The sequence below is a fragment of the Anabrus simplex genome, chromosome 1 (genome assembly GCF_040414725.1).
Source record: "Anabrus simplex isolate iqAnaSimp1 chromosome 1, ASM4041472v1, whole genome shotgun sequence".
In the NCBI taxonomy this organism is placed as follows: Eukaryota; Metazoa; Arthropoda; class Insecta; order Orthoptera; family Tettigoniidae; genus Anabrus; species Anabrus simplex.
The window spans coordinates 1435273143-1435288485 of NC_090265.1; the positions used below are offsets into that span (position 1 = coordinate 1435273143).

General features: G+C 41.2%; 1 protein-coding gene across 1 annotated transcript in view; it reads right to left on the reverse strand.

The window, feature by feature from the left end:
• LOC136860311 (follistatin-related protein 5) overlaps window positions 1–15343 on the reverse strand; it is a 707690-nt gene that overhangs the window by 134575 nt on the left and 557772 nt on the right. Inside the window, exon 5 of the mRNA XM_067138749.2 lies at window positions 2103–2243. Within this exon, the coding sequence (XP_066994850.2) occupies window positions 2103–2243 (141 nt within the window). The remainder of the gene's footprint in view (window positions 1–2102; window positions 2244–15343) is intronic.

Below are 15343 nucleotides of genomic sequence, written 5' to 3' on the forward strand. Positions count from 1 at the left end.
CACACTGGGCTTTCACATGGAGAGTGAAGACACTTTCTTAGATATTACCTTTGGTCCTTGGGTGAATCCACTTCCCTATTTATCTTTCCGTAAGTAAGTTACCCTTAAAATTCTCGTGGACGGGATTGCCCGGTTACGAACCTTTGCCTACCCACAAGGCAGAAGTAAGTAATGGACGCACGGACGTCAGTAGGTCGTCAAGCAGCCTCTCGCTGAGTGAAGTTGCAGCTAGTTAGTGACAGTATCAACAGCAATGCGGTTATTGAACGTGCCGAACATAACTGTATTTAATGAGTAGTTCGAATAAATCCATAAAGACGTCACAGGAGAAGGGTTATCATAACAATACTACAGAATACACAATTGTGAAGAAGTAAGGTATACTAACAACCATAATGGGGAGAAACGATGATATGTAAATGAACTTTGCAATATGTATATATATATTTAACACATGTAAAATATATTAATGAAAACGAGGGAGATTTTCTTTCTGCTAGGGGTTTTCAAACACACAAAAGTCTATTGGCGAGGTAAGGAGGGGAAAGGATTAAGATTGAGAAGGCAGCGGCTGAGGGTTTAATACAGGCACAAGACCACTTCAGCGCTGTCGACAGTGGGGCTCGAATTCACCATCTCCCGAATGCAAGCCTACAGTTGCGTGACGAACTGGGCAGTCAATTCGCTCGGTTCTAGGAACAACACAATAACCGTAATGATCAAGTGATATCGGCGTTGCCTTTTTACTAAAGTGGCCGCGGTTCGAGTCCCGACCAATACATGTGGGACTTTTAAATAAAATGTCACATCCCTGTTTCACGTAAAACTGCAGATCCTGTGGCTATGATTTCAATATCAACAGTCAAGTAAAACTACAAGCTAGCTTGCCTTCCTTTCAAGAACAACACCAGATGGGAATAATGTGGTTTTGAAGGAGATGATGATGCTTGTTGTTTAAAGGGGCCTAACGTCTAGGCCATCGGACCTTGAAGGAGTTGTGTACGAGGTTGATGTCTACTGACATACCCGTAGAAGAGTTAAGAAAACCTACATTTCGCTACGGTCATGGAAAAATATACAGGAAGAGAACGTTCTTTTCAGGCGACAATTCGTAGGTATTTACGTACATGGTATCAGAATGCGTTAGATGTCTGGCAGATAATAAAATATGGATTTTCATGAACTAAACACCTCCAAGTTGTTTCCAGTTAATTTCTTATCTCTAAATCTTCTTCTAATTTCACTAACTGTAAGTCTTCTGAGTGACTACGTAGATCTTTATCGTTATTGCTACGTAGCTCTTGGTAGGCTTCTTGAGAATAGTGTGCCCTAAACTTAACTAACAGGTTTGCAACGGTTAGCCCTGGTGAAGTATTAACTACACGGTATATTTCCATGTCTGTTTTGCAACTGACTTATTTTAAGTACCATGTTAATAAACTTACGATGTATATGTATATTTAATATTTTTAGTACATACAGGATATTTTTATTTAATATATCTCGAGAATGTACGTTTTCATTATGCATTTTACGAGAAAAAATAATTAGATTTAACGATCATGTACTAAAACAACGTTAATTTTCTCTTTTCAGATGCACCCCGTTCACCATATATATATGTACACTATATTATATGTACACGAGTACTCTTACCCACGTGGAGAACACAACATACATTTAGCAATCTTCTGACGTTGATGGCTGGAGTCTAGGAAGCTGGGAGTCCATTCGCAAGCAAGTCGACTCTGCTTGCTTATTCAGAAACCAAGCTGTTCGGTTTGCCTGGTTATTTCCGAACGAACAAACAAACAAACAAACAAACAAACAAACAAACAAACAAACAAACAAACAAACAAACAAACAAACAAACAAACAAACAAACAAACAAACAAACAAACAAACAAACAAACAAACAAACAAACAAACGAAGAAACAAACAAACAAACAAACAAACAAACAAACAAACAAACAAACAAACAAACAAACAAACAAACAAACAAACAAACAAACAAACAAACCAAGCGAGCTGGAAACCGTGACCTGCTGCTCTCTAGTGTGGATACTGGGAGTCATGACGGTCACTATGTTAAAATATTTACCTCTTCCAGTTCCTCCTTCTCCAGAGCACCGTTGTTATTCTGATCGTAATGGCTGAACATGATGCTCACAAGGTACTCCTTCCCTGAACTTCTGTTGTCTTCAGCCATCAGTTTTGCATGGTTATACAGAAGGAGGTTATCCTGAAAGGGAAAAAGGCCATATATGATTACATTGTATAAATATCATGATATCCAAACTGTGAGACTGTAATGCCAGAGAAAAAAAAACAGTGGTAACTCGTGGATATTAGATTACCAGGGAGTGATGACACCTGATTCTAAGAGGAGTTAACAGAAGGTGTAAACTGAATATATATTTGCATATAAACCAATATCATCAAATTTCATTTCACCGGCCTTACTTTCCTGGTCACGTTCTTCGTGTGGATACTGGTGGAGAGAAGAATTCTGTTACAGGAAGTAAGATTGCAAATTACAGCAACTGTCTTTTAATGAAATATCTACTAGCTGGGCTTTATCAAGGAGATGTGAAAACACGGAAAAATGTGAAAGAGTGAAAAACTACTACTATTGCAATTGAGTACGCACATACTTCCATTTACTTGTCCAAGATTGTTGCGGGTGACCAGAAATTGTGTAAGTCCGCAGAGTTTTAGCTGTGAAAAGACGTATTAGTATTATTACAATTTAAATTGTTGCACATTTGATATATATATATATATTTGCTAGTTGCTTTACGTCGCACCGACACAGATAGGTTTTATGGCGACGATGGGACAGGGAAGGACTGGGAGTGGGAAGGAATCGATGGTGGCTTTGATAAAGGTACAGCTGGTTTACCTGACGTAAAAATGGGAAATCAGGGAAAACCATCTTCAGGGCTGCCGACAGCGGGGTTCGAATCCACTATATCCCGATTATAAGCTGCGGCAATAAAAATTATACACTAGTGTCTCTAATCAGTAATATAATATCCTGCATGATCAAAATTTTATGACAAAGCTGCGGCAATTTTTCAATTTCAAACCTGAAGAAATCTACTCGTTTGGTGTAAAAGAAGCCAAAAAGCTTAGAAGATTGTTTTCTTCAGGAAAAGAGCGTCACTGCATATTCGATAAATAATGGAGGAAGTGAAAACTGAAGGAGGGAAGATCGGAAGAATAAGGGGGTTTGAAAGAACCTCCCGACCACGCTCCCGTAAAACTGCTTTTGTCACGTCAACGGCATGCGAGCGTGCATTGTCATGCAATAAAAACATTATCTGATGCCATCTCAGGCTATTTTCTTGCATTCTGGCCGCAAAGCACCTCAGTTGTTGACAAGTCATGTCAGCAGTGACGTTTATATTTCTGGGAAGCAACTCCCAGAACACGATACGCTCTTGTACCGCCAAATGATTAACATAACTTTTATTTCATGAGCACTAGCTCTTGGACGTGGACTTCCCACATGTTGACATATAACCATCAGCCGTAACAATCTTGGACATGTTCGATGTTGTTCCTCTAAATGGAAGTATTGTAATAGTAGTAGTTTTTCACTCTTTATAAATTATTTGGTAAGAATTTGTCAAATCCATTCCTAATATGTGTACCTTCCCATACACATCTTTCTTGGTTTCTGAGATAAAATCCACTCCCAAACAAAATCTAGCACAAATGTTCGAAATTGATGAATTATTACTGTCGAAACTTCGAGATCTACTACTACTACTACTACTACTACTACTACTACTACTACTACTACTACTACTACTACTACTCCTCCTACTCCTACAACATTGTTTTCATTTCTCCAGTGAAGGGGCAGGTGGCCTTCTTAGATGATGACGCCGTCTCTCTGGCCAGGAGATTTGTGGTGGTGATGGAGATGTGTGAGGAAGGTGAAGGAGTTGGCGGCAGTGGTATGTACTAGGAACTGTCCCGGCATTCGCCTTAGTGAATGAGAATGGAAAAATACGGAAAGACGTGGCCACCCATCCTCTGCTCGGTTGATAGGTCGGAGTGCAGAGCTGTCGGACCACAGACCAGCCGTGACAATTTCCCCACTCTGCAACTGCCGATAACTTTGGGATCTCCTACGACACTTAATTGTATAGGTGGTATCATTTTATAGTAGGGAGAAGGAAACATAAGACATGAAGGGTACAGGGGAAAAACAATAGATGCCAAATTTTCTACTTTTGTGTGAATTGAATCAAACCCGGGACCCCTGTGACCAAAGGCCAGTACGCTAACCATTTAGCCATGGAGCCGGACACTCCTGAGGAACTAATTATTGACAAAGAACAAACCAATACATAAAATGCTGACAACTGTTGCATTATTATACAATGAAGAAGGAGAATGTCACTGCAATATGACGTTCATTTTTATTCCATACCTGCGCACTGACATCCATGGTTCATCCCCTGCACAGTGATTCATTAATATCCATATTTGGGCCGACCATAATGGATTTAGCTCTGTTCTTTTGTTCATAAATGGCATACTCGCCTCATTTTTCAAATTCGTTGACATTCATTCTGTACCCTTCACATATGTACAGAATTTAAAAAACATGGCTCCCAAAAAATACAAAGCCTTCAGTTGAGATCTGTCAGGTAACGTAACTAAAGTTAAATAGTTCATATTTTTTTGCTATTTGCTTTACGTCGTACCGACACTGATAGGTCTTTTGGCGACGATGGGACAGAAAAGTCCTAGGAATGTGAAGGAAGCGGCCGTGGCCTTAATTAAGGTACAGCCCCAGCATTTGCCTGGTGTGAAAATGGAAAACTTCGGAAAAGTCATCTTGAGGGCTGCCGACAGTGGGGTTCGAACCCACTATCTCCCGGATACGAGCTCACAGCTGCGCGCCCCTAACCGCACGGTCAATAGTTCAAAGAGTAGACATAGACGTTAATGTTTCCATCTCTGGAAAAAAATTCTTCAGCAATAATTTTAATACAGTTCCCCTGATTACTTCAACTAATACTTAAATATCCTCCAAGTAGGAATTCCACGAGTCAGGCTGTAGTTATCAGTGCGTCAGGTTACTACCAGATTTATACAGTATTCAAAAATTAAACGTCTATGGAGTAAGTCCCCAGTAAAGTAATGATAGATTTCATAGAAAACAAAAGTCGGCGAAGTCAGGAGATACTCTTGCCTAACGTATCTCTCAACGAGCAGTGACTTAAAAGAAGCGGTCTTAAGATAACCTTTGTGGCGTAACATTTCACAATTTTAACCACGAATGTAGTGGAGCATGTATTATTTCCAAGAGTATGACGCGCTTCAGTCAAATTATTGTGACCTATTTCACAAATGCGAGGTAGAAATCTTACTATCTTTCGATGACGAAGAGTTGTTAACTGAAGTGGTGAAGGTATGTTCAGTTTATTCGAAAGGACATGAGTCCGATGTCCCGTCAGGAAGTCAAGAAATTAGAAACCGGACTTCCACTTTTTGAGAATCATATAACCATGGAATTCATTCAGCCTTACATCAGAAATGAGTACGCAATTTAATCTCAGGTTCAAAGTTGGTCTAGCAAAGGGCTAACCGTCGATGTTTCCTCAGATTCCTCCAGAGGCCTTCATACCGGACGAGTTGGCCGTGCGGTTAGGGGCGGAGAGCTGTGAGCTTGCATCCGGGAGGTAGTGGGTACGAGCCTCACTGTCGACAGCACTGAAGATGGTTTTCCGTGGTTTCCCATTCACACACCAGGCAAATGCAGGGGCTGTACCTTAATATTAAGCTCACGACCGCTTCCAACACTTTCCTAGGTCCTTCCTATCCCATCGCCACCATAAGACCTGTCTGTGTCGGTGCGACGTAAAGCCAATACTAAAACAAACAAAAAGGAGGCCTCCATGGCCTGCACGGTTGTTTCTTTGCCCTGGTATTCTTTTCGTGACGACCAGTGGCTAAGTATAATGTCCCTCACAGTAATTCTGCCTAGATCAAACGACTCCTATTAATAGGTTGTGCCCCATAATTGTAAAAGTTTATATTTCTCTTTCAGTCAGAAAAGAAACGAAATTAACATAGAACACAAAGAAAATGAAAGTTGATCGATTTACTCAACTGGTTGTTCGATCATAACAAACAAATAATTTATGGTATCTCTGCATTCCGGAAATGTATATGTAAACGGGAGTTGTCATGTGTTAACAGCAGGCACAACTTGCAAATAATAACAGCTGGTGACGTCACATCGTTGACTATAAATTAAATATTTTCCCCGATAAATAGAGTTAAAATAAGATAATGAAAATATTAGATGTTTTATATTACTTTTACGGAATTGGATGGTACGAGTTTAAGATTTACTTCAGGTTTAGCTTTACAGGAGACAACATGCTCTCGGGTACAGCAATGGCAGTTAATAAAATTAATATTACTTCTTTTCTTATAAATGAACTGAAGAATAATGAATACAAAGCCAGCGACCTTCCTTGGTAAGTATTTATTTGTAAAATGTTGTACAAAAGGAGTAAGAGATGATCACCCCGAAGGAGCAGAATTTTTCGATTCGGAATATATAATTTATTCAAGTACTTATTTACCCTCCATTTTCATATTAATATTAATGTTGTGTTTAGATACTTCATTTATTTCTCTATTGTTTGTACTGCAGCATTTTTCTAGATAATGTAGAGGAGTTCCAAGAACTTGATATTCATTATGGAGAATGCGATCCTAATGAAGAGGGTTAGAGTAATGAGATCACTAATTACTCACAGTAAAACAGTTGGGGTAGCATTGGTGCTCAAAAATCAATGAAAATTTTCATGTAAATGGAACAGCAGCCAACACAGAAACAAGCTACAGTCATTTCCAGATTCAAAATTTCCAAAGAGCATTATAGAAGCATTAAAAGGAAGTCCAGATTTCAGGATAGGAATGACAATGTGAGTAATCCAGTCCAATGATACATTTTTGCGTGTCCATATCTTGTTAAAAATATCCAATAATAGAGCATACGCCGATCGGGTGGTAGGGGTGGGGGGAGAGATTGTGTAACAGTGTAGCCTACTGGATGTTGTCCTTGCTACGGACTGTGTTATTATTATGTTTTAACGCCAGTTGAAGTTTTGGGTAGCAAATGGGCGAAGCAAAAATGACTGCAATCCCAGCTGGGGGAAAGTTGCAACACAGTCGGTGGAGCAATATGACTTGAAAAGCCTGAACACAATCGGACGGAAATGAAGGACGTGGATAGCTATCCCCTACCCATTTTAAGGTCCGTACTTCAGACCAGACTACAGTAAGCGAAGTTTCTCTGTTAACTTTTTATTCACAGTATTTTCGCCAGCTGGATCTATTTTCTTTTTCTGTTTTAAAAAAGTTTGACTTGTGCGTTAATAATAATAATAATTTCGTGTGGCTATTTCTAGCCGAGTGCAGCCCTTGTAAGGCAGACCCTCCGATGAGAGTGGGCGGCATCTGCCATGTGTAGGTAACTGCGTGTTATTGTGGTGGAGGATAGTGTTGTGTGTGGTGTGTGAGTTGCAGGAATGTTGGGGACAGCACAAACACCCAGCCCCCGGGCCATTGGAATTAACCAATAAAGGTTAAAATCCCTGACCCGACCGGGAATCGAACCCGGGACCCTCTGAACCGAAGGCCAGTACGCTGACCATTCAGCCAACGAGTCGGACGACTTGTGCGTTGATACGTTGATAAGTAGAAACATTTTCGCTGGAAAAAGACGTCGATATTGCATAAAACCAAGTGTTCTTCTTACAATCATTCAATAAAATTCTGTGTTTCACCATGGCGAACTATAGAGTTTCTTCTTTGTTAACTACTTTTGGCTTTCATGTGGAACCAAGAATCTTTTCCTTGTCGATTCATGCAGAGACCATAGACATAGTAATTATTTGTTGCAAGAAACAGTGCCTGTGGTTGTACAACAGACATTGCAATAAATCCAATGGAAATGACAAACAATATTCAACGCTTTTTGATGTATTTCTCGTCCGTCGTTATACAATTTTCGTATAATTTGTGATTCTGATTCTGTTTCAGCTCTACTCATGATAACGCCAATATACGCATTCTCTTAAGTAAGCTCCAAGATTTTGCCTTTATGTAGTGATATACGAAGTTCTTCAATATTTTATTCTGAAGGTGAAATATTTGTTGATGTAGCTGGTGATTATTGTTTTAAGGGGAAGTACAACCAGGCAACCATCGTCTGTTGACGGTACAGGTGCGAAGTGCTCAGTGTAGTTGTATCTTGTATTTCGTAATTATATAAATACATTCTTTTATACACCGATTGACAGAGCAAATGCAACACCAAGAAGGAGTGGTCAGAACTTTATGCCAATTGCAGGGTAGACTGACGTCACTGAGGTATGCTCATGATGTGAAATACGCCGCTGTGCTGCGCACGTAGCGAACGATAAATGGGACACGGCGTTGGCGAATGGCCCACTTCGTACCGTGATTTCTCAGCCGACAGTCATTGTAGAACGTGTTGTCGTGTGCCACAGGACACGTGTATAGTTAAGAATGCCAGGCCGCCGTCGACGGAGGCAGTTCCAGCAGACAGACGACTTTACGAGGGGTATGGTGATCGGGCTGAGAAGGGCAGGTTGGTCGCTTCGTCAAATCGCAGCCGATACCCATAGGGATGTGTCCACGGTGCAGCGCCTGTGGCGAAGATGGTTGGCGCAGGGACATGTGGCACGTGTGAGGGGTCCAGGCGCAGCCCGAGTGACGTCAGCACGCGAGGATCGGCGCATCCGCCGCCAAGCGGTGGCAGCCCCGCACGCCACGTCAACCGCCATTCTTCAGCATGTGCAAGACACCTTGGCTGTTCCAATATCGACCAGAACAATTTCCCGTCGATTGGTTGAAGGAGGCCTGCACTCCCGGCGTCCGCTCAGAAGACTACCATTGACTCCACAGCATAGACGTGCACGCCTGGCATGGTGCCGGGCTAGAGCGACTTGGATGAGGGAATGGCGGAACGTCGTGTTCTCCGATGAGTCACGCTTCTGTTCTGTCAGTGATAGTCACCGCAGACGAGTGTGGCGTCGGCGTGGAGAAAGGTCAAATCCGGCAGTAACTGTGGAGTGCCCTACCGCTAGACAACGCGGCATCATGGTTTGGGGCGCTATTGCGTATGATTCCACGTCACCTCTAGTGCGTATTCAAGGCACGTTAAATGCCCACCACTACGTGCAGCATGTGCTGCGGCCGGTGGCACTCCCGTACCTTCAGGGGCTGCCCAATGCTCTGTTTCAGCAGGATAATGCCCGCCCACACACTGCTCGCATCTCCCAACAGGCTTTACGAGGTGTACAGATGCTTCCGTGGCCAGCGTACTCTCCGGATCTCTCACCAATCGAACACGTGTGGGATCTCATTGGACGCCGTTTGCAAACTCTGCCCCAGCCTCGTACGGACGACCAACTGTGGAAAATGGTTGACAGAGAATGGAGAACCATCCCTCAGGACACCATCCGCACTCTTATTGACTCTGTACCTCGACGTGTTTCTGCGTGCATCGCCGCTCGCGGTGGTCCTACATCCTACTGAGTCGATGCCGTGCGCATTGTGTAACCTGCATATCGGTTTGAAATAAACATCAATTATTCGTCCGTGCCGTCTCTGTTTTTTCCCCAACTTTCATCCCTTTCGAACCACTCCTCCTTGGTGTTGCATTGTCACTGTCAGTCGGTGTAGATAGAGACCAATCAGAAAATAAATAATAAAAATTATGACCCCTGGAAAAATCAAGGTATCAGGAATCGAAATTGAAGAACCACGAAGGGCCTGAAAATGAAAGACCTCAGAAGTAAATGGAAAGTATGTCACACTCAATGTAGTTACCACCCCAATCTAAGAGCTCCTGAGGTTCCACATTTTAGTTGCGTCTTACGACGGGTAGAGACTATGTCGATGTGTTCTATTTCCTCCACCCAAAGGAGAACATTTTTGGGGCCATAATTTTTAGTGTCCTATCACTACAAACACAAGTGAAGGGCGAGAACTCAAGTGGATAATCTATATCAATTGCTTTGCGATCATTGATAAAGTACATCAAATATTTCAGTATATTTGGGCATTCCTAATATATGTGAATATCACCGATTAAATTGGAGCATGATTAGTGCAGTGGCTCAACTGATTGCTTTCTATCCGAAAGGCCGAGAATCGTTGTCGATCTCGAGCTGGAACTTACGCCTGCTAACTAACGAGCTGCGAGCTCTCATTTAAAGTTATCCAGCCTGAAATTAGCGGCTAATATCTAAAATTACCTGGAACAAGACGAGAAAAGTGTATCACCTATTATATTCTGCAGCTATTGTATAACGCTCTTCTAGCTGGAGGACTGGAGGTTTATGATGATCCACGGTCCTGACGATCCAGTTATGTGATATTACCACAATTAATCGACGTAAAATGGAAGCAGACATTTTCGACTCTACAATTCGATTTGAAGAGACGCCTGTACAACGATTACAAGTCCACAATGTGAAGTAATACAATGAGGAGATAATCAAAATTTTGATTTTTGGACAAGTGTTACAGCGCATCAACATTTTTCTCGGTTCATGGGGAAACTATTTCTTATATTTTTGCTACTGGTTTAACGTCGCACCTACATATCGAAAGTTTTCGGCGACGGTAGGATGGGCAAGGACTATTATTGGAAAGATACCGGCCGTGATCTCAATAATTAAGGCAGAGACCCAACATTTGCATGGTGTAAGAATGGGAAAACACGGAAAACTATCTTCAGGGCTGCCGACGCTTTACCTTTAACGAACAAATCTACCAAGTCGCCAACATCTTTAAAAAGCACGATGTAAAAGTAGCTTTCAAAACAAACAATAGAAACGCACAAGTCTTACACAATGCCACATCCACAAACAAGTTCAATAGTTATTCAAAATCAGGAGTATACAGGATAATTTGCAACAGTTGTAATTCTTCTTACGTCGGACAGACCGGGAGAAATTTTAATATAAAGTACTCAGAATACGTCAATGCCCTAAAATACAATAAATTTTCAGCTGTAGGACAGCATATGCAAGACTATAATCAACAATTCACAGACATAAAACAAGATATGGAAATTCTCAAAATGATCAACAAAGGACCCCTCCTTAACATTACCGAAAGCTGCTTCATACATTTAGATCAATATTTCAACCAAAATCATAATGAAATTTCAGAAAAGCCAAATATCCTTTTTGACATTCTAATTCCCATTTTCAGAAACGCCAAACCAACAAGTCATAATTCAGTTTTTCATGATATTCACAGCACCTTTCCTCAGCAGCCATCCTTTTTTCCACATCTTTCAGCCCCACCTTAATTCCCCCATCCCCCCACCCCACCCCTCGCCCCTCTCCATCAGGACCTTTCCCCTCCCCTCTCTTTCCTTTTAATTTGAATCTCACAACAGTTATCCTGAAGCACACACAACAATAGGCCACACACCTCAAGCTGTATTGAGAGGTAAGTCTCATAGAACCTATGCCATCTAACTAACACATTCTCTCATTCAATTCATTATTTTTATTTTATCTAATTTATTCAGGTTAACTTCCTGGGCACCGCAATGAATTGCAAATTTTATACCAGACACAATGTATCTGTGTTAACCACATCTTCATGTGCCGTCCTGACAATGTCCAACAACATTTCAGCATGATTTAACAAGCACGACGAGAGCATCTCATTTTATTACCTTGATTGATGATGAAACAAAAACTAACAGTTCTCCGTCAGAAGTAGTTATTTACAGCGGTGTCAAATGGTTTGCATATGACTAACACCACTCAAATAGGTTTGGTGATTAACTATGGGAACTATTCAATGACCAGTCCGGTATAAGAATATCAGGAACGTCAACCAATCAAAAACTGTCTATCGCCACAGTATTATCGTTTACATAATATTATTGTACCTTAGTGCATCTCTTTAAGAAGAATGTAAATTCATCAGGATAATGATCTGAAACATCAATAATACATTTAACTACAACTATTACAACGCAATCAATAGGACATAACCGTGTTATTTTACTGAAGCCGACAGGCGACATATGGAGGGACTGGAGCCGAAAGTGTTAAATGCAAATATAAAAGAGTACATTTCTGTGCTAAAAGTTTCGTTCCCCTATAGGTTTTGAATACCTATGTATTTGATTTGTTTTATATTGGGAACTTTTGTTATCATGCTATTTAACTTTGTAGTTGTTCATTAAATAGTCCAAACGAATAAAATTCGAGGTTCAAATTCTTAGATCAAGTCACTCTCATCTTCATTGTTCGCAAATTTATCGATACAATCTGGAGCTCTCGTATTACTACAGAAAACATCTACAAGACAACACTCGAGCTATCTTACTTGCTGCGCTACTATCGGGTTGAGGGATTAGCATTGTAGTTTCCGGCATGATTGGGCCTAGTTCGATTCCCCACTCTGATGCATATTTTTGACTGATTTGAGTATTTGACATGGACAGCATCACGACTTGGGAATATAGTTGAGAAAACAAAGAGTTCAAAGGTATGTACCAATCTTTGGCATTACATTTCTACTTCAGGTTAATGAATGAATATAGGTCAAGGAAGTTTCCTTCTCAATATCAGCTTCCGTAAATTACAAATAGATATATCAGTACAGGAGCCTCCGTGGCTCAGACGGCAGCGCGTCGGCCTCTTTACCGCTAGATACCGTGGTTCACATCCCGGTCACTCCATGTGAGATTTGTCCTGAACAAAGCTGAGGCGGGACGGCTTTTTCTCCGGGTACTCCGGTTTTCCTTGTCATCTTTCATTCCAGCAACACTCTCCATTTTCATTTCATAGCATTTCTTAGTCATTCATAAATCACTTTGGGAGAGGTGACCCCATTGTACTAATATCCTGTATATGATTCATTCATTACATCGCAGACCCGGTTCAAGACTGGAAAACAGGTTGTAGGTTTTCATTCATTCATATCAGTACAAGCACCAGAGTTACACAGGCCACGAGATCGGTTTCGTACAGTTTAAGCACACGGAAGTGACACTGATGTTCAAAGGTTTACGTCACACTAACTATTTGCGACTTTTCGAGACACTGAGGTGTCGAAAGTTTCTCTCCCAGATGCTCTCTCCCCTTCTTTAGCCGATCCTGTCATTCCTAGAAATACTATACTTTCTGTCTGGGCTGAGTAGCTCAGACAGTAGAGCACTGTCCTTCTGAATCCAAGCTGACGGGATAGAAACCGGCTCTGCCCAGTGATATTTGCAGGTGCTCAAATGTGCCAGCCTGGTGTCGGTAAATTCACTGGCACGTACAAGAAATTCTGCGGTGTACTAGAACTAACTACATAAATTAGGAGCAGAAATATAAGAGAGAGTAGCTGCGCGATTGTCAGAACGCTCTCTCAAGGTGCAAAGCAAAGCCCTGAGGGAATTAAGAGTAAGGACAGAATATTTAAAGTGTCTTTCGAAGTCACACCATACAGTAAACAATAACAACAACTGAAGAGGTTGTTCCCAACTGACTCTCTCTCTCTTCTCCAAATGCCGGGCTGAGTGGCTCAGACGGTTAAGGCGCTGGCCTTCTAAACCCAACTTGGCAGGTTCGATCCTGGCTCAGTCCGGTGGTATTTGAAGGTGCTCAAATACGACAGCCCCGTGTCGGTAGATTTACTGGCACGTTAAAGAACTCCTGCGGGACTAAATTCCGGCACCTCGGCGTCTCCGAAGAGCTTGAAAAGTAGTTAGTGGGACGTAAAACAAATAACATTTTCATTGTTATCTTCTCCAAATAACATTGTATCTTCCCCTTATAGCCCATGTTACGTCGTAAGTATTACAACTCACTTTCTAATACTTGAAAATCAATCCAAGCCTCACTGTGTACCTCATATGTGCATAGTTCACTTGTATATTTAACGCGATGAAAAAAACTAAACTCTAGTTTTCTGTTTTATGATTATCCAGTCTTTCAGTCTTTTATTACGATGTGCAAGCAACAGCTGTTTCAATGTGATACGCGTCGAACAGTTGGCGAGTTATCATTCTGAGCTACCGTTGTGTTAACAACTGCGTGACCACAAAAATATATATAATTTGTTCACGAGAGTGATGGTGATAATAGTTGTTTTGATGGGCCAAACACCCAGGTCATTGGCCCCTGTTTATCAAAGTATTTCGAAGAAACTTATCCGAATTGAGACTGCTATTATTGTAATGTTTTTTTTACTGTATCATTAAAGGATCGATAGTAGAACATATAGAAATGTGTGAATGTAAATAACTCATAATAGTTTAACAATAAGTATATTAAGTATCTTCATAACTATTCATCTACTGGTTGATCTATTTATTTACTGGTAAGATACGTATACGATTTCTGTTTGACGTGGGTGCAACGATGTTGTTAAACAAAAACACCTCTGCAATCACTGAATACACACACATATATATGTATTAATATTTTCACTTAACACAAGTACAGTATTATAACACGTCGAAATATAACTATCACTATCACTATCAGCCATATTCAATCGTTTTTACGATGTGGCCTCTTTAAGTCCGAAGCAAGGTAGGTTTTCATGAGGTCTCTCCATCTGGGACGGTCTTGAGCGATGTTCTGCCAATTGATCCCAGTAATCTTCCGGATGTCTTTATCCCATCTGTCCGGTGGTCTTCCCCTTGGTCTGAGATGATCTTTCGGACACCACTCAAGCACAAGCTTTGTCCACCTACCATCAGTTCTCCGAGCAACATGGCCTGCCCACTGCCATTTTAGGGTAAATACTCTTTCTAAAATGTCACTGACCTTTGTGACTGACCTGATGTAATCTGCTCTCTTCCTGTCTTCGTCAAGCCTAGCATAAACCGTTCCATAGCTCTTTGGGTTGTTCTGAGTTTTTGCTTAACAAACTCGCTCAATGTCCAGGTTTCACAACCGTAAGTCAGTACGGGGAGAACACTCTGGTCAAAGACTATCTTCTTTAGGTGGGGTGGCATGTTGGATTTGAAGACTGAAGAATTTACGAAGTATCAGTATGGTACGACTGATCTACGATAGCTAGGTACATCAACTACAGGCTGCTCGCTCATTGACCTGATCACACACAAAAGACACAGTAGTTTATGAATGACCGGCCATCGCGGTGTCAGTATAGCAGCATCAACACACTATCAACACATCACTCTACTTAACTTATCCTCTCATCATGGTGGTAAACTACGATTGATCTGCCGCAGCAGTATCAACAACACTGCTTCATAAATCTCCTTTAACTACCAACTGCAACTCT